The sequence below is a fragment of the Fulvia fulva genome, chromosome 2 (genome assembly GCF_020509005.1).
Source record: "Fulvia fulva chromosome 2, complete sequence".
Classification (NCBI taxonomy): Eukaryota; Fungi; Ascomycota; class Dothideomycetes; order Mycosphaerellales; family Mycosphaerellaceae; genus Fulvia; species Fulvia fulva.
Window position 1 is genome coordinate 1385686 of NC_063013.1, and position 21735 is coordinate 1407420.

A 21735-nucleotide genomic window follows, 5' to 3' on the forward strand; every position below is an offset into this window, starting at 1 on the left:
ACTCGTCGCGCCATGGCAAGCCGGCAGAGTGTGAACAGCATGCGGCTAGGTAGCTTGAAGGCCCCCCCCCCAGGCACAGCAGGAGCTAGTGACCACAACGGCCCCCTGTCATCACTTAGCGGCTCTGATGCAGATCGACGGCGAGCATAGGCCCTACTCTCGCACGGGACTGGCCTTACCTGGTGGTCGCATTCCACTGTCCAAGTTGGAGCCGTGCTTGATCATCAAGGCAGTCCACAGCGCGGTTGGGCAGGACGGGGACGCAGATCCTACAAAGAATCCTGACTTCTTACAGTCTCAAGTGGCAATCTTGAGTGCGAAGCGTCGTCCTCCAGTGGTCCACTTCTGCTCCAAGTCTGGCGGCTTTCAAGTATTCTCGATGTACGCAGCCGACGATGACGATGTGCCACACGTCAAGCCGGAGGACGTGCCGTATCATCTCTCTGTCAAGAGGTACGATGACCATGAGTACCAGAGGATCCTTGGTTTCTCTAAGCCGGTCGACGTGACAGACATCTAGGACGAGAGCTTCATTGTCAAACCTGCAAGTACTATCAACCTCCAGGAGGCGTGCTTCGTGAAGGACAATAAAAAGATCGAGATACTTGGGCGCTTGAGCAAAGAGGGTACTCAAGTCATGATCGAGAAGCGTGAGGCTATCGTGGCTGAAGCTAAAGCTGCGTCGCACACGTCTTTGGAGCAGCGTCAAGATGGGGTAGCCGCTGCGGATGAGGACGAGAATGAGTTCACAATAATGGACATATCGGAACTTCGAAAAGTTGCACGTGGGCTGAAGGTCCAAGCTTTGGAGGCTGAGGTTGAGGCCAACTATCAGTACGAGAGAAAGAAACACTACAAGGCCAAGTGTGAGGTTCTTTCCAAGACTTAGTGGCAATAAGCAGGTGAGCTCGAGAATAGGTAATCGAGGCTGGGAAGGTACTGACGGCATAGTGACTAACGACGATACAGCGTTGCACAAGCGTCTGGCTGTCTGGATGCGATTCTTAATGCATTGTGGGAGACATGAATCGGGGTAGCCAGTGCATTATTTTGTCTACTTGTTTGCTCGACGAGCTCAATATCACTGGTAGGATCAGGCGATGCAACGAGATGTGGGAACTCGTCACTTCAGCGTTTTCTTTGAGTTATGTATGGTAATGGGCGCTTCGGAGCCTTTAGGCCTTTATTGAGCATCCAGATACAATGCGGTAATCTGTGTTCTCTGATACGACGCAATGCAACGATACTACAAGAAGACGGCGCTGGCTCTACCCGATTTCATACAATGGGCAGTTCCACTCAAGTTGTTGCAACCTGCATAGTACTTCTCACCCAGCATTCAGTAGAACGAGCCTGGCAAGTCAAGCAGACCAGATCAGATAATGCCTACGACTGGCAATTCGCTAAGCCCATACCCGTTTCGAGACATGTCTCGAGTCTTAGCTCCACATAGCTCACATCTTGGACCATACCAAAGCCACAAGGTCGGGCTCCGCATTCGCCAGCAAGTCGCTACGGCTGATTGGAAGTAGAAGTATGGGACAATCGGCTGCAGATCAAGCACTGCTTGTGGTCCTTGGCGCCAGGGGGCGTCTGTCCAGAAATGCGGATCTACCCAAAGAATGAATTCCTGCAGCTGTGAGCACTCATGTACAATGACATTGAACAGTCGCCTCCATCCAGCAGGTGAGTTAGAGGACCAAAGGATCAACCTCATTCTGCGAAGCTGGTATTTTGCTGCCCTGTGATCGTGTAAAAATGACAAAGCAATAGCCGGGCTGGTGAACACAAAGCATCGTCTGGTATACAGCTGATTGGTAGCAACGACGTTGAGTCGTCTGTTCACCAAGACGAGACTTGAGGCAGCAGCTGAGATTGCTTTCGCGTTGGGTCTGGTCATGCAGAGTTTGTACGTTACCACATTTCCCTCGGCAGTATTGGCAAAGCTCTGCGCGCTGTGTCTCGCCATGACGTACGGGTCGACAATGATGTAATTAGAATCCGAAAGACGAGGGAATACGAAGGATACAATAAGATTAAGCACCGCATCCGGTAGATCGAGAAGCTCGATAGGCCGTCGTAGCATGGCGGAGCTCGTACCGCTGATATGTGTGGAGAGGCTGCCAGGTATGTCTGCTGGACTCAGGGAGCGCGTCACCAGCCTCGAGCTTTGTCCTGCTCGTTGCGAGATTTCGATAGTACAGCAATCGGTGCAACTGAATGCAGGCGCACCAACGCAGGCATTCTCCACGTCTTGGTGACTCCAGATGTAGCCGGGCAGCTTGTCATCCTTGACTCGAACCTTCTTGAGATCGAGGTTGTAGAATGTGAAGCCCGTGAGATCCAGCCCATCGATTACGACATCCTTGAACCGACAATTCTCGAACGTGACATCTGTAAGTTTGCAGTTCTTGATCTGGACGTTCCGGATGTCGCAGTCTTTGATTCGGACTCCGTCGAGGTTCGACTTGCTGTATAAGATGTCGTTCTGTGGCGCGAACCTGTCGAGGTGTGTTAGTACCTGCACCGAGAAGTTGACCCCTCTGCCCACATACTGTCCAACACGAGCTGCGCTAGTACTGTCATCCGTCGGCTTGCCGGTAAGCTTGCCTTCGCATTGATCGCACAGACCGAGCACGTGGCGATTGCGCGCACCGTCGCGAGTGCTTGGTCCATGGTCGTGTGTCGATGTTTGTGTGACACAGAGTCCGGTCGCCTTTCTCTCTGAATCTCGTGTGTCCGGCTCTCACGCTAGCGCAAGAATCATTGCAGCGGGCCGTTCCGGCAACCGTCCAGCCGTTGTGCTGTAGTCGCAAAGTGCAAGCCGCTACCTTTCAGTACAATCAGATCAAGAGAAGTCTGATTGACGCTCTGCAGGCAGGCAGAGTGCTGAAGTAGCGCCGCAACGAAGTATTCTGATGGATTTCAAGGAACATCACTTTAGGTGGTCGAGTCACCTGGGGCGGTGCATCACCCACCCTGTGTCTGCGGTGGCATCCTGCAGTCTCTTGAGGATGTACAGATGATACTGACTATGCTTCTCAGTGGGTGAAGTCTGGGTGAAGTCGCAATGTCGACTGTGAGTTGCTTCCAGCTGCAAGAAACAGCTTTCACATGCTCGCTCGGCACTCCTTCCCTGTATGGCAGAATCCCGGCTCTCGTTTCCACAACCCATATCAACAACCAACATTTCCCCTACGTCATCTTTCGGGGTCGTGGTGTAGTTGGTAACACGCATCAATCGAACCGTTCTTCGGAACACAACGTAGTGACATCGGTGCTTGCTTGCTTGCATTGGTGGATGATCTGCAAGCGCATCACTTCGGTGTTGTGACCTCCCGGCTTAGGGATGGGCAGGACAACCCAGACTACGTTTATAGCCGTCTTCGGATGGTGAGTAGCTTGGGCTTGTTCGCTGAGCCGCGCCCTTGCCCTCAGGATCGGGTTTCATTCCCCCCTGTCGGTAGTGCTGGAGTACGTGACGAACCTACCAAAGATTGATGAGATTGCGAGTTCGAATCTCCGCCGATTCCAAGCTATTTTTTGGCTTCGTAAAGCACTCCTTTGGGCTTCCACGCACCACTCAGGCTGCCCGTCGGGCCGCCCGACCTGACCTGATCCTTAAGGCTTCTTCTTCTTCTTCTTCTTCTTCTTCTTCTTCTTCTTCTTCAATCCTCATCAATTACATCATCCAGCCCGCCAATCCTTCCCTCTGCACCTTCATCCTCGCCAGCTTCAACCTCCTTGTCTCCCTCTCAGTTCGTCTCGTCACCCACCACGTCCCGAGCGTGAGCAGGACGCACCCTGCCACAAGACCCATCACAATCCCAAAAGCTTGCTGATACTGTGGCGCATACTTTGCTCTGAAGATCTGGGGATCAATCGCACCACCAATTTTCCCGTACGAAATAATAAACCCGATCGAGAACGCCGACCCAGTGGCGTGTGCAGTCGTTTGGACCCGCCAAGCCCACATCAAGGGGTACCAAGCTAAAGCGCAAGCGTTGGCGATCATTGTGGCGGCGTAGACAGCGCCATTGCTAGGGTAGGCGTAGAGGACGCTGTAACAGGCGATGATAACCGAGAGGAAGGCCAGGAGATACAGTGGGCGTAGAGAGCGGCCGGAGTCTGCGAGGTAGCCGGAAATGCCGATAAGTATGATCGTGAGGACAGAGATTAGGAGGTTGAGGAGCTGGGCCTGCGCGATGGTGCTGTAGTAGTGTCAGTGAGGACGATGTGTAAGAGACAGGAGGGTGTTACCCACGAGAATCCTAGGTCGGCTATGACAGTGCTTTGGTAGAAGCGCGTGCCGTGGGTACCTCAGTCTATGTCGCCCATATCATAGTGAAAAGCCACAGGCGTCTGTCTTTGAGCGCCTCTACAATTTAAGCTCATCAGCTCTTGGAGCGGTCTGCGGCAAACGATCTTTCACAAATGCTCGCTCTTTTCCAGAGAGCCATCCTGCAGTATCAGGAACTGTGTGTACAGTCAGCGTAGCACGAATCGAGTCTATCTCGGGGAACTCACAGTCAGGCAAGCAAAAGTATACCACAGCCGCAAACACGACCGTCACCAAACCCTCGAACAGGAACAGTAGCTGCCACCCCGACGACCCAGCCTCACCAGAAGCAGTATCGAAAGCATACGCAAATATGCCCCCAAAGACTCCCGAGAGATTGCTAAGTATGTCGGTGCACAGTCAGTGACGATACCACAGCTGTGTAAGGCACTATGCCACCTACATAAGTACAACAGTCGCACAGACATCTCATCTGGACGATACCAATAAGTCATCTGCAAAATGACCCCAGGAAACATCCCAGCCTCGGCCAAGCCAAGGAAGAAGCGCGCTGCATAGATCCCATTCCTGCTCGTGCAGGCCACATGGCAGCAAAGCACGGCTCCCCACATGAACAGGATTCGGGACTGCCATACTGAGGGTTTCATGCTCTTCAGGAGTAAGTTGGAGGGCGCTTCGAAGATAATGTAAGGAATCTGCCAAATTGGCGTCAATATCTGTCCGTCGGCAAGGCGAGGTGACGTACATAGTACAGAGCAGTCAGCAGTGTATACTCATCAGCCGTCATAGCCAGCTCCGTCATGATGTTTTGTGCTGTGCCTTTGTTCATAATCCTGGCGTTCGAGGTGTTATCGGAGTCCAGATTCTTGAGTAGGAACATGACTGAGCAGAGCGGCATGATACGCCAATCGATTCTTCGCAACAGCTTCTTCTCCTCTTGGGCTGAGAGCAGGGTACTATCGCGCATGCGTTCGGCATCGAAGCCTTGAATGTCGCTGCCGTCGTCTTCGAACGCGCCTTCGGCGCCGCGTTGAGCATAGTGCAGGGTGTCTCTCTTCATACCATCTTTTGGAGTCTTCTTGAATCGCTGCTACGGCCGGTGCAACAGCGTCCTTGGTGGTAGCCATGCCGTATTGTGTGGGCGTTTCCATCGCGAGGAGAGAAAAGGTGAGTTTCTGCAGTAAGGTGAATAGCGAAGACTCGTGAGTGTGGTGTCCATTGTGGACCGTCTCGAAATGGCGTAAGAGATGTTGAACTCGCCGCTGCAGGTATGGGTGCCTGTCATCGTCCGTGCAAGTCTGGCGACATGCAAGCCATGCTGAACTGGCTGCTTGTAGGATCGGTCCAGAGACGGCATGCAGATGCCACGCTCAAGAGCCTGCCGAGACCCGCAATCACACCATCGTCGCTTGGTAGCACACCTTCCGAGGCCGAGAGACTCATCACAACTGTCTGTAATCGCACCTCCCCCAAGCTGAAGATCTTGTAGTGAGACTCGATGAAGCGTTAATCCGCCGCCACTGTAACCAAAATCTGTCGTATCAATTCTTGCTTCTGAGTTATGGGTATCATCGCTGATCAAAGCCTCTACTCGAACGCCTACCTCTTCGCGCATCCATCATCAGCTCCAACAAACATTCACCACCACTACACATGGCGATATGAATTACTTTGAGATTCTCCTCCCATTGGACTCCAAGGCAACTTTGTTCATTTTCTCAACCTGCCGATGCATACGTAAGGATCCCGATCATGGCACAGTCAGTTTTGTCAGCAAACTTACCAGCTCGTCAATCTTGTACGGCTTCGAGATTACATCGTCCATACCATTCTTTAACATCTCATCTTGCTGAGCGCCTCGTGCGTTGGCTGTGACCCCGAGAATTGGTACACGCTACGCTAGTCAGTAATGCACTCTGCTGTTGCGCTGGTGTGACTTACATCGGTTTGCCCTTCCTGCTCAAGCTGTCGGATCGCCTTTGTGGCCGCGTTGCCGTCCATGATTGGCATCTCTTGATCCATCTGAGAATCGACATTGATTAGTCTGAGTGTGCGGGACAAAGTGGCAAAGGCCAAGGCGCCATCATGACGGCTGATGTCTATACAGACCGCTCGACTCGCGAGAATAAGCTTACCAGAATGATGTCGAAAGCCTTCTTATCGCCCGTGTTGAGTTTCGGCGCAGCTTTCACAGCCTCGACAGCTTCCTGTCCATTATTGGCAGTGGTGATGTTGAAGCCCTTGGTTTCCAACTTGCGAAAGATAATCTTCTGATTCACGATGCTGTAACACGTGTCAGTATCCGCAAGTGCATGGTCTCAGCGATACTCACTTGTCCTCTACCAGCAGCACATGTGCACGCCTACTAGGCTCGCGATTCAGACTCGAGATGGGCCGCTTGGTGTTTGTTGCCTCAGAGTCGGGCGTATTGACATCTTCAGAGATATGTCTCGGTGCCTGAGGACGCGATTGTCCCGTACTCTCATCATGCACGTTAATGTCGCCTTCGCCCGGGGGCGCATCGTCGTAGTTGTGTTTCATCTTTCCAGCTGACTGATCGGATTCTTCCCTCTGATCTTGACTTTTCCTCTCGGGCTTGCTGTACTCAAAGGGCTCCGCGGTGTCCAAGTGGTTGGGGTTCTGTTTGCCAAGCGCACGGATCTTCCCTCGCATTTCATGTTCTTCTTGCTTCTCGGCTTCATCTTCTTCTTTCGCATCCGGATGTTGATCTGTGCGCTTGACCTTGAAGAAGAACCCAAATGTGGATCCTTGACCCTCGCGAGAGCTGACGCCTATCTCTCCACCATGAAGATGGCAGATTTTCCTGCTGATGTTGAGACCCAAACCTGAGCCGCCATATACTTCTTCAGTTTTCGGGGTAGCTTGTTGAAACCTCTCAAACAAGCGCTTCTGACCTTCTGACGAGATCCCAATTCCAGTATCACGGACAGCGACCATGACATATAAGGCTTCACCATCGCCCCAGTCCTTCGAGTTGGTTGCATCCATGCGGTGTGCAATATTGTCGCTACAGACAGATCGTCAGCTTCTATCATATGTAGCTGGCAGGGCCGCAGTCACAAGTACGGAACATGACGTGCAACTGCCAGTCAACACTTCTTGTTCGACAGCACGCACCTGCGATAAAACACCACGTCCGGTGGATAACTGTGCGGTCGTTCCAGGCTCGCACCAACCGAGCACTGAATCTGCTTGTCTCTGTCCACGTTGTGGGTGAACTTGATCGCATTCCTGTAGGTTCATTAGACTAGAAATCATGGATGTAAACATTGAAGTGGTGCCGATACGTACGTGATGAGGTTGATCAGCACCTGCGAGACTCTGGCGACATCTGCCAAGACCTGTAAGCAGAACAGTGTCAGCGATACTCGAGAAGAATGTGGCAGTGCCTTAGACTATGGCGGGGGCGAAGGAGTGAATCGCGTCGTGTAGCGCATATCTTGGGCTCCCTTCCATAGCCTGAGCTGCTGTTTGATGCCTGGTACGTACCCAGGAAACATTGACCTTATCGTAGGTGTCATCCACGTTGAAGCTGAATTGTAGCTTTTCTTTTCTGAACTCATGTTGGAACATCTTCAGGGTGTTGGCAAGCTGTCTGCTTGGCTGAGACGGTCGTGGTACGAGCGAGAGCAGTGAGGCGTCGAGTTTCGAGAACGATAGTACGTCGTCCACAATGTTCTTTTGATGTGATACACACAGATGGATGGTCTCCACGGCTTCACGGATCATGTCGACATCGATCTCGTTTCCACCTTTGGTGATGGCCTCGCTAATATCCTCGGCGGAGTGCAGGACTGCGGACAGTGGGTTGCGAATCTCGTGAGAGATCATGTCGATAAATCTCTCCTGCTGCTCTTTCCGCTCGCGAGCTTGCTTGGCTGCCTTCCGCTCATTGATCTCGGCCTGTTTTTCAGAACTGATGTCGACGATGCTGCAGATGAAACCGCCAAACTTGTTTCCACTGACCTGCCTCAGATTATCGTCACCCAGAGGCGTTAGGAGCAGGAGACGCCAAGGATGCGGCTCTCCGCGAGCACGAAACTCTGTGCGAAGCTGTGTCTGGTTTTTGAATGCCTCGCGATATGCACTCATGACACGATCGTAATCGTCATCGTGTATAGACTGAGGCCACGACGTGAACTTCTCGTCGCCACTAGTGGTCGTAGTAAGCTCGTAGAAGTGCTGGTTGACAAAGACTGCTTGGGCTTCATGGTCCAGTATGGCAAGTCCTGACGGCAACATCTCCGCAAACTTTTTGAAGTAGGGATGCTCATTCAATGGTATCTCGTCGATACCTTTGCTGTCCGTGGTCAGGGCATGGTCTTTTGTTGCATTGCCGTCCCGTGAGCTCGCGGAATTCTGCTGCGGCTTGGATCCCGGAAGTATTTGCACCATGATACACGACTCTGTCTCGTCCGCGGACAGTGGTGTCAGGAATGCAGTAGATCCATATTCGTCGGCCTTCGCTGCATCCTGGCTCAGCAGCTTCGCACTTGGGAACCCCTTAGGGAGGCCATCTTTTGTGACCTCTTCTAAGACGTCGAGTAGTTCAGTAGACAGACTCTCTCGCTGCGGTTGACCCTGATCAGTGAGACTTCCTGCTTCACGCCAAGCTTCATTGTGCAAGAGCACGTGGTCCTTGCTCCATAGCAGGGCTGCAGGATAGCTGATCGCTAAGATTGTTTGCGCGAAGGCCTTCAGCGTCGTGGGCCACTTGTCAACAGGTCCGAGCTTGGATGAGTCCCAGGCGCCATGATCGACACCTAGTAGTGAATTGTCTGGAGTTGATACGGAGGCCAGCGTCGTTGCGGGAGAGGTGCCTTTCATGCCTTCATGCCGGGATCACCGTCTGAAAAGGCTGATCTGCGGAGATCAAAAGTCTGTATCGTGGAGAGTTGCTGCTGAGTGTTCTGTGTACCGCTAAAACTGGTGAACGGGTCGATGTGTTGTTCGTTGTACACAGGCAAGGGAGTATCTGCATCTAGAATTGTCTTCACGCGCGCGGCGCTTGCCACGTTCTCATCCATGCTCTCGGTAAAAGTGTTCCACGATCGCGATCGTCCTGAAAGGAAATGACGTGGTGCCCGCGTCAGGAATGTGGTGGCGTTTTCTACGTCACGTGAGACCGCGTTCGAGATTTCTATCATCTTCCTTCCATCTATGCCATTCGGCAACTTTCACTCAGGTACCGGCACATCAACAGCATTGAGCGCAATACACAAATACGCATAAAAGCCGATATAGTGCACCAACGCAATCGTACCCTCCCTTCCAAAAGCCTTGACACTACTGTCCCACATCTCCTGCGGTAGAGGTCCAGGTCTGCTACACAGACGCTTCGCCACATCGTACGCCAGACTACAGTTCTCGTTCAGTTGCCCTGGCTTCAGATCCTTCTTGATGGCATCCACTTGCTGCTGGCTCAGGACTCCAGACTTGGTCGCAACTGCCTGCAGCACGAAAGCACATCAGCCGCATGCTTGCAACGTCCCCTTATACGACTTGAACCGCTTCATATCCGGAAGCATAGCATATGGAGCTCAACAGGATATCAAGAGGTCCATCGAAGGACCGTCGCAGCAGTACGTACCTCATGAGCATACAACTCATACCCCGCCTGGAAGTGGCCTCCACAAGTCAATATCGCCGTCTCCTTGACATCAGCCGGTAGTGGTAACTCTCCAATGCTACAAATCCGAACCTCATCAGCACACATACCCAAGCCTCTCTACCAACTCCACCCCATTCCCTCCATCAATCAACAGCAAGAGCAAACATACCTATAAACCAACTCCATCGCCAACCTCCCCACCTTCGGTGCTGCCGTAAACAGCGCATAAGGCCCCACAAAAGCACCCCGTTCATCCTTATACGTGAACTTCTCCTTATTCTTACCGAAGCCCTGTTCGGCTGTTTGCGTGAACCTACTCGCCATCGTTAATAAGGGCCCAAACATACACGTAGAACTCAGGATCGGCGGAGATGCCTACTCATCGTAAGTGTTTTGTTCCTCAGGGCTCAGATCTTCGCGAGGGCGGGGCGGGATGCGGGAGCCCATGTTGGAGATGGGCTGGTTAGAGGACGTGTGGGAGTTTGGTTGGACGGGATGTGAGTTTTCGGATGCTAGGATTATCTTATCTTTCGAACGGCTGTGTTGTTCGAGATAGCAGTGTTGAGGATGTAGTTGAGAGAAGCTTCGACCTTGCATCATTGGTGCTGTAAGAGGGTTTGGCTGTGCTGATCTTCAGTGCTCCTGAGCACTGTAAGCTGCCGATGGAGCGTCCTACTGCGCATCTACGCGTTGCAATGGATGAGCAGTGACCAAGTCTGGTATCTTCATTTGAGTTTCAAACATTCAGCGTGCTCATACGATCCGACATTGTCCCTTGCCATCCAACGATTACCCCCAACGCCTTCAACACCTCTTTACATCATAATACGCTCATGCCACGCGATCAGATCTTGTACACAATACCGCCACTCAACATGACCTTATTCCGCTCCGTGAGCTCCTCAAGAGCCTTGAGCGCTTCATCATCCTCGAAACGTGTCTCACCTCGTCGAAGTCTGGCATTTACTGCTGCAACGAGAGGCTCGACATCAGCAGCGTCATTCGCGAAGAGTGGGCCATCAATAAGTTGACCCAAGGCAGTCTGGAAAGCCTGCAACCTTGGCGCGGTGATGGGCGCAGACGCTGGTTCTTCTTGCTCCTCCTCTTGCTCCTGCTCCTGCGATTCCTGCTGTTGCGAGTCATCTCCAAGGAGTTGTGACGCAGGTTTCGACGATGCCATGCTGACTTGACTGCCATTTGCTTGCGAGGAGCCGTTTTCACCGTGAGTCTGTGTGGTACGTTGCGTGCCTCGTCGGACTGGAGTGGAGTTGTAGAGGTCCTCCTCTTCCTCTTCGGCGCCACCATTAGCATTACCACTTCGATTCGCGCCCCTCATACTCCTGGCAGGCGTTCTGGTTGTTCGGCGTCCGGTGTTACTTCTGTAAGCCCCATCACCGCCATTGTCATCGTCACTGCTATCATCGTCGCTAGTGTCCATGGCTTCTGGATCTGGGCTTCTCCTGGCCCTCTTTCGTCTCCGCTTCTCGTCTTCAACAACTTCCTTGAACAGTGCAAAGCGAAGAATACCCTCAGCAACTTCGGCATCCTTCTCCTCTACTCTCTGCGACAGCCTCGACTTGGCGTGTGCCGACGCAAGACGGATCAAAGTCTCAAGTGTACGTGCAGTCATTGGACTCGTTTTGCGCTGGTTGCCTTCCATCTCGTCGTTTCGCAGAGCACTGTAGGCAGCGACAATGTGGTCTGCTGCGCCTTTCGTCAAGATAGGCTTGATGCGCTGCTTGGCGTACTGGATGTATTTCTTGATGAACGGAATGCTGAGCACCTCCACACGACGCTGTGATCCACGTCCGACTGTGACTGTCACACCAGCGTGCAGCATAGTGTTGAACTTTTCGTACACCTCACTTGGCTTGTTGGCATCACCTTCCTCTTCGACACCAACGCCCAGAGTCTGACTTTGCTGCTCGCGGACCGGAACGCCCTCTTCTGTGCCCGGCTGGCGGTATCTGTGCATTCGCAGAACGTGCTCGGACACTTGGCGATCCCGCACATCCTCGATATCGTCTGTAACCACGAAGAGCAAATCGAAACGCGAGAGTAGCGAATCTGGTAAGGCAATGTTCTTGTGTGGGTCCTTGTGCGTGTCATATTGGCCGTAGATGGGGTTTGCTGCTGCAATGACCGAGCAACGTGCGTTCAAGGAGGTGTGTATACCCGCTTTGGCGATTGTGACTGTCTGCTGTTCCATGACTTCGTGGATGGCGACTCGATCGACATCAGACATCTTGTCGAACTCATCGATACAAACAACCCCACGATCACCAAGGACCATGGCACCGGCCTCCAGTCTTCGCTCACCAGTCTCCTTGTCAGAAGTGACAGCTGCAGTTAGACCGACACCAGAAGAACCACGACCAGTCGTTGCAATAGCCAGCGGAGCTGTGTTGAGCACGAATCGCAGGAGTTGCGACTTTGCTGTAGAAGGATCACCAACCATCAGGATGTTGATGTCTCCACGAAGATGCGTTCCGTTGTCCAAGTTCTTCTCCATACCACCAAGAAGCATAAGCAGGATCGCCTTCTTGATGTAGTCGTGTCCGTAGATACTTGGTGCCAGTGATTGTGAGAGCAGATCGAATACTCTGCGCCGCTTTGAGATCTTGTTTATGTTTCGAATGTCTGTGTCCGTGATGGCGGCCTGCGCAATTCCACCTCCTGACTTGCTTGATAGCAGGATTACGTTGTTGGCCAAGATGAGCGTCTTAAACGTTGAGCTGCCCACTCCTGCATTTCTGTTTCCCAGCGATCTGTAGATTCCAACCAGCTGAATCCTGTCTCCCGGCTTGACACGGTCAACCATATCATCGTCCATGATTACATCGACACCTCTTGGCAGCTGTCCAGCAGGCGCTCTCTCGGGCATCTCTTGTATCGACACAGTCTGGTGGTCTCTGTACGTGCAGTACCCGTATTCGGTAACCAGTGGGTTGCCTTCGCCGTCTTCTGTTGGGTACACGCTTGTGCTGGCAGCACCGTTCGCAGTCATGGTCTGATCGCGGTATTCTCTAAAGTGAAATGTGCTCTTCTTCTCGTTCCAATGCACACTCTTGACAACCTTCGGTCGCACAAGAGAACATTTTGTGACAATGCCCTCCAAGCTCACCATGTGGTTCAGGTAGTGCGAGCTCAGCGTTCGTGGGTTGCAAGCATATTCTCCAAAGCTGCCAATGTACGCGCAGTAGTACATCTGCTCCTCATCTACTGGCTGGGTAGCACGGTTTCGTAGAGTCTGCACAATATTGAAAAGCGCTCTGTCGAATGCTTGCGAGTATTCGAAAGGCTGATTGAGGAGGCCATCTGCGATTTCCTTGCTGTGTGATCGGATCTCGTCAATGCTCACTGTGAGTCGTCGTAGGCCGCGATTGAGCATAAGAAGGATCTCTGCCTGGTAGCTACGCGCGCGAGGGTCCTCTGAGTATCGTTAGCAGTTGTAGATCATATGCTCTCGTCTTTCTTACGCGGGTCGAGGAACTCCTCAGCAGCGCGAATGCGATCCCTGACTGCCTCATCACGAAGCTGGATGCCGTCCATGATGGCGGCTGATTAGAGAAAGTACTCCGGCTAGAACGTAGCAAAGTCGAATCCTCCGCTGTAATGCGGCTTGATGGCGATGTAGTGCTGTGGGAAGGGTGTTGTCCAGTTGTTGGTGAAGGCGGGATGAGGAAACAGAACGAGCAGGCGCGAACGAAGAAACGCAGTCGCGTCGCGTGGATCCCTGCTCAATTAGACCTCAATGTGGTTAGACTGATTTTAACGCGATGCATCCTGGAATAACTGACAACGACATCAGCATTCAAATGTCGAACCTCTTCCTCTTCGTATCCATGTTGGCTACTACGATGGCCTGCATAGCAAGGTGTTTGCACGTGGAAGAGCTTCCAGCAATATGGAGGCTTCGACCCTACCACAGCCAGGCCTCCTAACGAGGAGCAACGTCTCGGGATGAGGCACTACTTGTCAGCCCTTCGCATCCTATGTCGGAGGAAATTGCCTATGCGATGCTCTCATCTCATGGAATGCGCAGCGCTCGTACCACAGCGCCTGTGGTATCTCGTGCAATTGTGCCAAGACTCTGTCGACGCTACGGCTAGCGACGGCAACGACTTCCGGGATACCGCTACCAAGAAGTGAAGTATTTCATCCTCGATGCCATATCTTCGATTCTAATTATCCTTCTACAATACTGAACCACTTACCTTCAGACGCTCACACCCCACCAACACATTGAAACTGCAATCCGGAAGCAAGATGACCATCATCCGACCAGCAGTCTACAGCGACCTCGTCCCAGCAGCAAAAGTGCTAGCAAAAGCATTCCAAGATGAAGCAATGTTCGGGCACTACATGCACCCGTACAGAGAGCAGTATCCGGACGACATGTACCTGAAGTTCCTACACAAGCTACGCCTCGCATACATCTCCGGGCCAGACCACAGACTTCTCGTCTCGACGATCAAGGACCAAGGCGACCAAGAAGTCGTCACAGGCATAGCACATTGGCGACGCACTCGAGAAGACCCCACAGCTCTTTCTAGGCGCGTCTCGGCAAACTTCCTAAGCTGCTACGAGTATCTCGAATCATTCCTCTATCCCAACCGCGCAGCAGACCCCTCGAGGCTTGGAGTGCTGGACGGCATGGGTCCCTTCTGTGCTCACCACTGGACTGGCTCTCGAGCGGATGTCTGGGACTTGTCTCTGCTTGGCGTGGGTCCCGACTATGGTGGCAAAGGCATTGGCAGAGATCTGGTGAAGTGGGGCTTCGAGCAGGCGAAGCAAGACGGTATCGGTTGTAGTGTTGTTAGCGCTGCAGGAAAAGAGAAGTTCTACCAGAGTTGCGGCTTTGATGTTGTCGTGGGTAGATGTGCTGATGAAGGCGGGGAAGCGAATCCTGGACGTGATATCCCTGGTGGGACGATCTTGTTCTGGGATGATGGGAGGGAGGTTGAAGGGGTGAAGAAGTATGGTGAGATGTGAACCCCGGATCTCGAGGCAGCAAGTTTCAACAAGCCCGGATCGGACTGTCTTTTGGCGACCTTCGACAATACCTTGGTATAAGGGAGTGTCGCGCAGGTGCACAAGGCTACCATCTGCCGTGCTCACCGTGAATGAATTTCTCTTGACTTCAGGAGCAATCAAGGGATCAGCCATACAACAAGCCTAAGGATGGAAGTGAAAGTTGCCTAAGACTTCACTATTGATCGACAGCACAGGGAGCTCCGCGCATCAAGTCCTTCGAGGGACCTGTCATGAACATCGGACTATCCGATATCTTCGATCAGCCTTCAAGCCCAATGTTCCTCTCCAGCGATCAATATTCGGCAGTGTACACCGTGGCACGAACAGAGAACGTCAAGCGAGAGGCATCGTTAAATGCGCCATGTCAAGCTCACTCGCTTCACTTTGGCTCGCTGAAGATGCGCTAGCACCCTCACTTCACCCACCTCGAAGCGCGAAGCAAACGCTGCTGGTGGCTGCCTTCGTGAGTCGCTTTGTATCCACTTCCTCACACACAACAGACACCGCACTTGACAGATAAATGTACAGTCACCAGCCTATATCGTACTGCCACCTATTGACTTACTCCACGTGGGCACATGACTGACCAGTGTTTCAGCTCGCCGAAGACTATTCACAATACCACCCGGGGCAAGATGGCGCAGACTGTGAAGCAGGAACCCATGGATGACACCTACAACGACATCGGAGTCTCCGTCGCGGTTGACGTCAATGCTTTTCGCCCACCGCCAGTCCGTAGAAACAGAGCACCAACAGGCGGCCGCACGCGTCTTTCAGGCGAGGTCACCGATCAAGCCGTGACTGACGGTCTACCAGCTGGACTTGTCGGTCGCTGCTACCAAACCACAGTCTTCGTGTCGAGTGGTCAGAACTTCATCGAGATCACTCACGGTCTGATCGACACAGGTGCGATGGCCATCTTCATCAGCCGAGCGGCCGTCGATCAGCTTGGTGTCGCCACCCAGAGCTGCCCTCCCAAGACCTTCGCTAGCAGCAACAACGCCTATGTCACGTACCAGAGCTACGTGCGTTTGACTCTCCACATTGGTGGAGTTGGTCGCGATGTCATCGCGTTCGTCGAAGAGGATAACTGCATACGCCACATCATCTTGGGCATTCCTGCAGTCGAGCTGTTCGACATCAAGTTCGAGGCAAACTATGGTCCGAGATGCGAGAAGCTGTGGCACGTTGCTGAAAAGAACAATCGGCGAATCCGCTACGTACTTGAGCAGGAGAGATCCTCTGCGCCGCGTCAGGTGCGCACTCTAGACTATCAGAATGGTCTGCGCATCGCCACCAAGCGTGGCAAGACACCAAAGGAGAGAGAGGCAAGCATGAAGATCATGCGTGCCAAGGCTAACTACAAGCGTATTCACGGCAAGTATCAGCACAGGGTTGGAGGAGCTTGATTGAAAGACGAGTGGACATGGCTCAAACCGCACTGGAAGAGCACTTTGAAATGATGGAGGCCTACTGTGATGCGCCTTGATATGTGCGTCCAGGAATGGGTCAGGACGACACACCATAAGCGAAGTACAGTAGGCTGGGCAGAGTACTTGCTTGCCTCACAGGGTGTGAGCGTTGGCCATGCTGTGAAGGGAAGCAGAGTCGCATAAGGTCAGATACAATCTTCATGTGTCTTGGCCAGATTGCCTGTGGCTCAACAACGGTCACCTTCTTTGTCTGACTGCTAGATCAGACAACAAAACAAAGACTTTGGGCGCACATCTTCATTGTCTCACTCAACTTCCCAACCTCCACCGAATCTCTCAAAGCAAGACACATCCATCCCTCATCATATAGCAATCACAATCCCAGCTCCGTTCCCTATCATACTGTCCACATTCATTACAGTGCAGGTCGCCGTTCATTCGTCAAGAATTTCCAATCATCGCCCCTGAATCACGAGATCAACCTCGGAGACCATTCAACCAACACTACATACGTCCAGAATCGCTGAACAACAATGCCCTACACCCTCCTCCAAGCCCTCGGCTACATAGCCCAACACGAAACCCTGCAATGGGAACGAATCTTCAGCCCTCCCAACTCGCCTCGCTACCCAATCATCCTCAAGATCAATCGCAAGACCAACACAGCCTCATCATACATCGACAGATCATGTAAGCTTCGCCTCACGCGGAGGGATGGCGTGAGGAAGAAGAGTATGTTGGTGTTCAAGAGGAGCCGTACCAAGGGTGGTAGGAGTGCTAAGTGCCAGTATCAGCCTTGTGGAGAGACATGTCTGAAGGGAACGGGCTGTAAGATCTGTGGGACTTTCGTCAAGATGTGGGTGGATGATCTTGAGAAGGCTGTGCCGGCGTTGGAGGCGCAGAAAAAGGAGAAGGAGAAGGAGCGGGAAGTTGGGGAGAGTGATAGTGGGTATTCGAGTATGTGTGAGAGCTGAGGAAGTCAAATGTCCAGCACCAAGCTTGATTCAGAGAAGAGCAACTCGTCTCAGGTAGACTTTGTGTTCGTATAAGTGCTGAGGGTATAGTCGAATCGCTGGAGCAATTCATAGCACAGACAGGTGAAGACCTCGTGAGAGCCATACTCCCCTACACAAAATGCCTTCCCTTCCTCACCCACGTCTCACCTCATCAACCCCCTCAAAGCTCATCCCTCTTCCCCACCCCCGGCGGTGGCGGAACCTCAACCTCCACCCCCCCCCTAACCCTCACCCTCAACCCCGGCCTCTGTCCCCAATTCCCTCCATCCTTCGCCTTCTCACACTCCGGACTATGATTATCATAAAGCATAGCAACCCTGGCAATATCCCCCGCACTCGGCGCAGCCTTCGCCTTATCACCACTACCGCCCATCCACACCGGCTCCTTCCCATTGCCTGTCTTCCTAGTGATGGAGTACTTCGTACTGCCTTCAGGAGTCGCCATCGTGCTGCTGTAGATCATGATACTGTCGTAGTCGAATTTGGAGCTGAAGGTGTAGGAGCTGTATTCGGATTTCTTGGGCTCGTAGGTGAAGTGGTTGCCTTTGATGTAGTCGAGGGCGATGGGGAAGTAGGCGGCTGCTGCGTGTTCTTCTGAGCGGCTGGGGTTGTGGGTTAGTAGCTTGAGGATGGACGAGCAGGGAGAGGGAGGGCACTCACGCTTGGTACTCGCGAGTCTTGGCATCGTATGGTACAAAGTCCTCATGGCCAGAGTCATCCGAATCGTACGGGTTGTCGAAGAGTCCTTGCTCATCGGCTTTGACGGCTTCGAGCATTTCAGCGTAGCCTTCGAAGTTCTTCCAGCGTATCCAAAGGTGCTCGTCACGATCTGGACGTTGGTGTTCGTGTTGGAGGCCGATGGCGTGACCTGGTAGATTGTCAGTCAATATCGACCCATACAATGTTATGCACTGACCGAGTTCGTGCGTCATGCCCCTAACAGCCTCATGCCACTCCTCACTTCCCTCTGCTGGCGGATTGTCCGGATCTCGCATACAGAAGTTGAGTCTGTGGCGATGACTGCCACCCATTTCCTTTGGGTCGATGTAGGTATAGCCCGTGGTCGTCTCTGTGGCGCAGCGGCGGGAGCTATCTTCGACGTTACCGCTGCCGGTGGTCGCAGCCGACTTGCCATTGTTCCAGTCGGCATCACCATCTCGTGTGACGTCCTCAATGGCCAAAGTGTCCAGGTCTGCTTTGTCTAACTGACTGCAGAGCCTTGATGGATCTCCAGCAGCGCTCGGCGCGAGATCGATGCGAAGGGAGGATACGGACATGGCGTGTGCCCATTTTGCGGTGCTCATTTTGCGGTGCTCTGAGCTATGATCTTCTCAAGGTTCTTGTGTGAGCGCTCGTCGACGTAGCAATATTTCAAGGTCTGGATGATCTCTGGAGTGGTGCCTATGGATGCAGTCTGTTAGCCATTCGTAATATGCTCGTAAAGTAGAACGTCGGGTTTCCGGACGAATCCCGCACGCTTTCGGGCCATCTTACATGTGACCGGCCAAGGCTGCACATTCCCCGAAGCCTGCGTAGCGCCTGATCCGAGCTGCTCCATCCCATACCACCGCTTCGTATGCTCATTCCCATGCTGCGCCATGTTTCTGATCTCAAGATGAGGAGCCAAGATCGGTGATTTTCTGTAGCCATGCCACAGGTCGTGATAGTCCTTAAAAGCTACGTCCTCGACTTTGACGTCGCTTGGAGCGCTCCATGGGAATACTGCTGAGACCAGGCAGAGTATGATCAGCCAGAGCGAAAGAAGTGCCATTGTTGATAGGTGGAGGGGTGGTGGTGATATAGGGAAGCCTGAGTGTTGGTGCTGTTAGTGCGCCAGAATGGCATTGATGGTCTCAATCTGATGTTGTAGTCGTAGATGTGTTGCTTGTAGGTCAAGTAATATCACTGGACTCGTCGTTACTGGTAGTAGGCGACATTAGGCTGTGTCGAAGAGAGTCTCAAAAGTCTAGAAATGCGCATTTGGGGGTACCGCGTTAGCATGTGAGATCGCTTCATACTTACAGCATGCTCACTTGTGCACTAGATGGGAAGGCACATGTCAGAAAGCGTGAGCACAGCTGTGTCCGTCCATCGCAATGAGAGCAGGCTGTGTGATTAGACTCTACCTTTCACCTAACGAAAGCGAAAGACGAATTAATGACAGTAGGCAACGTGAAAAACACAGTGCCTTCCCCTAATCATTTCCCAATCACAGATAGGTAGGCCGCCCTTCCGCATCGTTGGAATCATGTTCGGGTATCGTAGGCTGAGCATGCAGCTCATGACGTGGAGTTGGTGCATAAAAGCCTTGCTCAGACTGGTCCGAATACCTTGATCTTGTGTCAGCAAAGGATAGCGATGACATGAAGCTGGGTAATGAGTCCAGAACGCCGCTCGCTCATTCTCCTGTGAGAACATACCTGTTATTCACATTCATCTGCGGGCTACAAGGCGCATACGTCGATGGCACAAGAGTACTATGCGCATGCGACGAGATCGTCTCCGGTGATTTCGACCTATAGTCCGGTCCATAGTGCTGATACGGCGGCAAAAAGCTTTGCTTAGCTGCCGAAGCCCTGGGGTCCGTTGCTGGCACGTATGTGACCCCATCGACTGTCATTTCAGGAGCCGCGTGGGTCGCGGGAGGAGCTTGTGCACGGTTTACTGTCTCCTGCAGTGCCTTGAGCTGGCCTCGATTGCGCCCGAAGTAGAAGACTAGCGCGCCGACGATGAGCAACGCAGCCACTCCACCTATTGCTATGCCAACGATAGCGCCTGTCGAGAGGCCACTGGACTTGTCGTCTTTTGGGTTGGCGTCGTCCGATTCGGCGAGGACGGACGCGGCGAGAGCGGACACGGATGTCTTTGCGTCGTTTGGCAGTGTCTGACCGGGATATAACACGTAGCGACCTCTCTTTGCCATCTCAATCTGGGCAGTCAGGTTGTCCTCGCTGGTTGGGTTGATGACGCCCAGCATACCATAGTTCACGCACGATCCAGGTGCGCCGCAGTAGTAGTATGTCGTGTCAGTATTGTTTACCGTCAAGTTCCATGTTGTCGGGTGTTCCTTGTCTACCACAGGCCGGGGTTTCGAGTTGAAACCTGATCCACCGATGACCGCTTCTACAGAACATCGTCAGCTATGGGCCAAGAGCCTTCAGTGGTGCCTTGTTGAGAGCAGCTGAGGGTCGTCGCATGAGCCTGTGTACGCACCTTTGGGTATGCATGGCCACTTGTAAAGCGACTCGATCACTGAATGATTGCCAGGGTAGAATTCGAACACGACCTTGTCGCCTGGCCAGAGAATAAGTATTAGCAGTCGTCGCTGCAAGTCTCGAGGCGTTACGCTCGCAGTCGTCGTTCTGTCGCCGTGGGCATTGATGGTAGCCCATGTCTTCGAATACATACCTGGGTTTGCGATAATCGAGTTCGGGTGAAACTCATGTTCCAACAAGCCGACAGTGACTCTATGGATCGTGATTTCGTCTTCGATCAGAGTTTGAGTAGACTCAGTGTCGTTATTCGGCCCAGTCTCTCCAACCTGTGCCCAGGTGACTTGAGCTGCCAGCCAGCTAGCAAGTGCAAGTTTGAGGACAACCATATTGATCTAGGGATACCAGTAACCAAAGACTGAACTTGGATCGAAATGAGAGCAATTAGCTGAGCCTGTGCGACGCAAGCAGGAGGAAGAGGCCACAAAGCGAGAGGTTGAAACAGTTTGATCGCACCGAGAGTGGTGGCACAGCTGATGGCCTGGCTTGATGGGCCATGCACGAAGCGAACTTGGCGAAGGCATACCAATGGGACCCAACCCAACGACTGCACCTGCCGTATCAGTGAGGATCAGACACAATAACAGTATCGCTCGACGCATACCAAGAAGACTTGTTGGGACAGACCAATTACAGTCTCAGCCTTGCTGCAGTTGCATTGCAGCGATGCACGCCTGCAGCTTCAGCTGCGTGCTGATCAAGCTCCAGAAATGGAAATTGGATGCACACATTGTTGTGATCTGGCATCTCCAACAGCTCACTCATGACATTGTCAACAGCCACATTCGCTTGCGTGAAGAAGGTGTTCTGCTTCGCAAGACGTGTGGCAGCTTGGCGCATGGCATGCAAGGATCGCGGCTCGGGTGGTGGCATTGGCGGACCGTAAGCTGGCGCCTTTTGACAAGGTCTATACAGCTGTGCACCTGTGCTGTGCCACACCATGCATCTGCACAGTTGATGGTGTGTCGCGGGCAAGAAAGTCAGGTCCTTCTGGATGATCTACTGGATGAGGCCGGTTTGACTCTAGCCTCGCAACAATGTCCCC

The 21735-nt window shown here is 52.8% G+C and overlaps 12 protein-coding genes across 12 annotated transcripts; 4 read left to right on the forward strand and 8 right to left on the reverse strand.

Annotated features, from left to right (window-relative positions):
* Positions 1–127: 127 nt before the first annotated feature.
* On the forward strand, positions 128–889 carry CLAFUR5_02667 (uncharacterized protein; the record flags this gene model as incomplete). The annotated part of the gene is given in 2 exon segments (XM_047901815.1): positions 128–505; positions 521–889. The coding sequence occupies 2 exon segments, from the start codon at positions 128–130 to the stop codon at positions 887–889; spliced, it is 747 nt and encodes a 248-aa protein (XP_047758098.1).
* An 802-nt stretch (positions 890–1691) lies between these two features.
* On the reverse strand, positions 1692–2676 carry CLAFUR5_02668 (uncharacterized protein; the record flags this gene model as incomplete). The annotated part of the gene is made up of 4 exons (XM_047901816.1): positions 1692–1778; positions 1919–2501; positions 2556–2605; positions 2656–2676. 4 exons carry the CDS (start codon positions 2674–2676, stop codon positions 1692–1694), a joined length of 741 nt encoding a protein of 246 aa, XP_047758099.1.
* Positions 2677–4378: 1702 nt separating this feature from the next.
* On the reverse strand, positions 4379–5360 carry CLAFUR5_02669 (MFS transporter prlL; the record flags this gene model as incomplete). Its single annotated transcript, XM_047901817.1, has 4 exons — positions 4379–4476; positions 4528–4679; positions 4928–4995; positions 5046–5360. 4 exons carry the CDS (start codon positions 5358–5360, stop codon positions 4379–4381), a joined length of 633 nt encoding a protein of 210 aa, XP_047758100.1.
* A 690-nt stretch (positions 5361–6050) lies between these two features.
* Positions 6051–9148, reverse strand: CLAFUR5_02670 (Histidine protein kinase NIK1; the record flags this gene model as incomplete). Its single annotated transcript, XM_047901818.1, has 7 exons — positions 6051–6194; positions 6242–6322; positions 6436–6583; positions 6633–7328; positions 7439–7552; positions 7613–7662; positions 7811–9148. The coding sequence occupies 7 exons, from the start codon at positions 9146–9148 to the stop codon at positions 6051–6053; spliced, it is 2571 nt and encodes an 856-aa protein (XP_047758854.1).
* Positions 9149–9498: 350 nt separating this feature from the next.
* CLAFUR5_02671 (uncharacterized protein) lies at positions 9499–10532 on the reverse strand (the record flags this gene model as incomplete). Its single annotated transcript, XM_047901819.1, has 4 exons — positions 9499–9771; positions 9912–10008; positions 10102–10245; positions 10312–10532. 4 exons carry the CDS (start codon positions 10530–10532, stop codon positions 9499–9501), a joined length of 735 nt encoding a protein of 244 aa, XP_047758853.1.
* A 244-nt stretch (positions 10533–10776) lies between these two features.
* On the reverse strand, positions 10777–13484 carry CLAFUR5_02672 (DNA replication licensing factor mcm3; the record flags this gene model as incomplete). The annotated part of the gene is made up of 2 exons (XM_047901820.1): positions 10777–13364; positions 13412–13484. The coding sequence occupies 2 exons, from the start codon at positions 13482–13484 to the stop codon at positions 10777–10779; spliced, it is 2661 nt and encodes an 886-aa protein (XP_047758852.1).
* Positions 13485–14201: 717 nt separating this feature from the next.
* CLAFUR5_02673 (uncharacterized protein) lies at positions 14202–14927 on the forward strand (the record flags this gene model as incomplete). The annotated part of the gene is made up of 1 exon (XM_047901821.1): positions 14202–14927. One exon carries the CDS (start codon positions 14202–14204, stop codon positions 14925–14927), a length of 726 nt encoding a protein of 241 aa, XP_047758851.1.
* A 677-nt stretch (positions 14928–15604) lies between these two features.
* On the forward strand, positions 15605–16378 carry CLAFUR5_02674 (uncharacterized protein; the record flags this gene model as incomplete). The annotated part of the gene is made up of 1 exon (XM_047901822.1): positions 15605–16378. One exon carries the CDS (start codon positions 15605–15607, stop codon positions 16376–16378), a length of 774 nt encoding a protein of 257 aa, XP_047758035.1.
* Positions 16379–16935: 557 nt separating this feature from the next.
* Positions 16936–17376, forward strand: CLAFUR5_02675 (uncharacterized protein; the record flags this gene model as incomplete). The annotated part of the gene is made up of 1 exon (XM_047901823.1): positions 16936–17376. One exon carries the CDS (start codon positions 16936–16938, stop codon positions 17374–17376), a length of 441 nt encoding a protein of 146 aa, XP_047758850.1.
* Positions 17377–17426: 50 nt separating this feature from the next.
* On the reverse strand, positions 17427–18695 carry CLAFUR5_02676 (uncharacterized protein; the record flags this gene model as incomplete). Its single annotated transcript, XM_047901824.1, has 3 exons — positions 17427–17474; positions 17735–18020; positions 18079–18695. The coding sequence occupies 3 exons, from the start codon at positions 18693–18695 to the stop codon at positions 17427–17429; spliced, it is 951 nt and encodes a 316-aa protein (XP_047758849.1).
* A 23-nt stretch (positions 18696–18718) lies between these two features.
* Positions 18719–19189, reverse strand: CLAFUR5_02677 (uncharacterized protein; the record flags this gene model as incomplete). Its single annotated transcript, XM_047901825.1, has 2 exons — positions 18719–18819; positions 18913–19189. 2 exons carry the CDS (start codon positions 19187–19189, stop codon positions 18719–18721), a joined length of 378 nt encoding a protein of 125 aa, XP_047758848.1.
* A 438-nt stretch (positions 19190–19627) lies between these two features.
* CLAFUR5_02678 (uncharacterized protein) lies at positions 19628–21019 on the reverse strand (the record flags this gene model as incomplete). The annotated part of the gene is made up of 4 exons (XM_047901826.1): positions 19628–19748; positions 19839–20541; positions 20632–20712; positions 20827–21019. The coding sequence occupies 4 exons, from the start codon at positions 21017–21019 to the stop codon at positions 19628–19630; spliced, it is 1098 nt and encodes a 365-aa protein (XP_047757733.1).
* Positions 21020–21735: the final 716 nt, after the last annotated feature.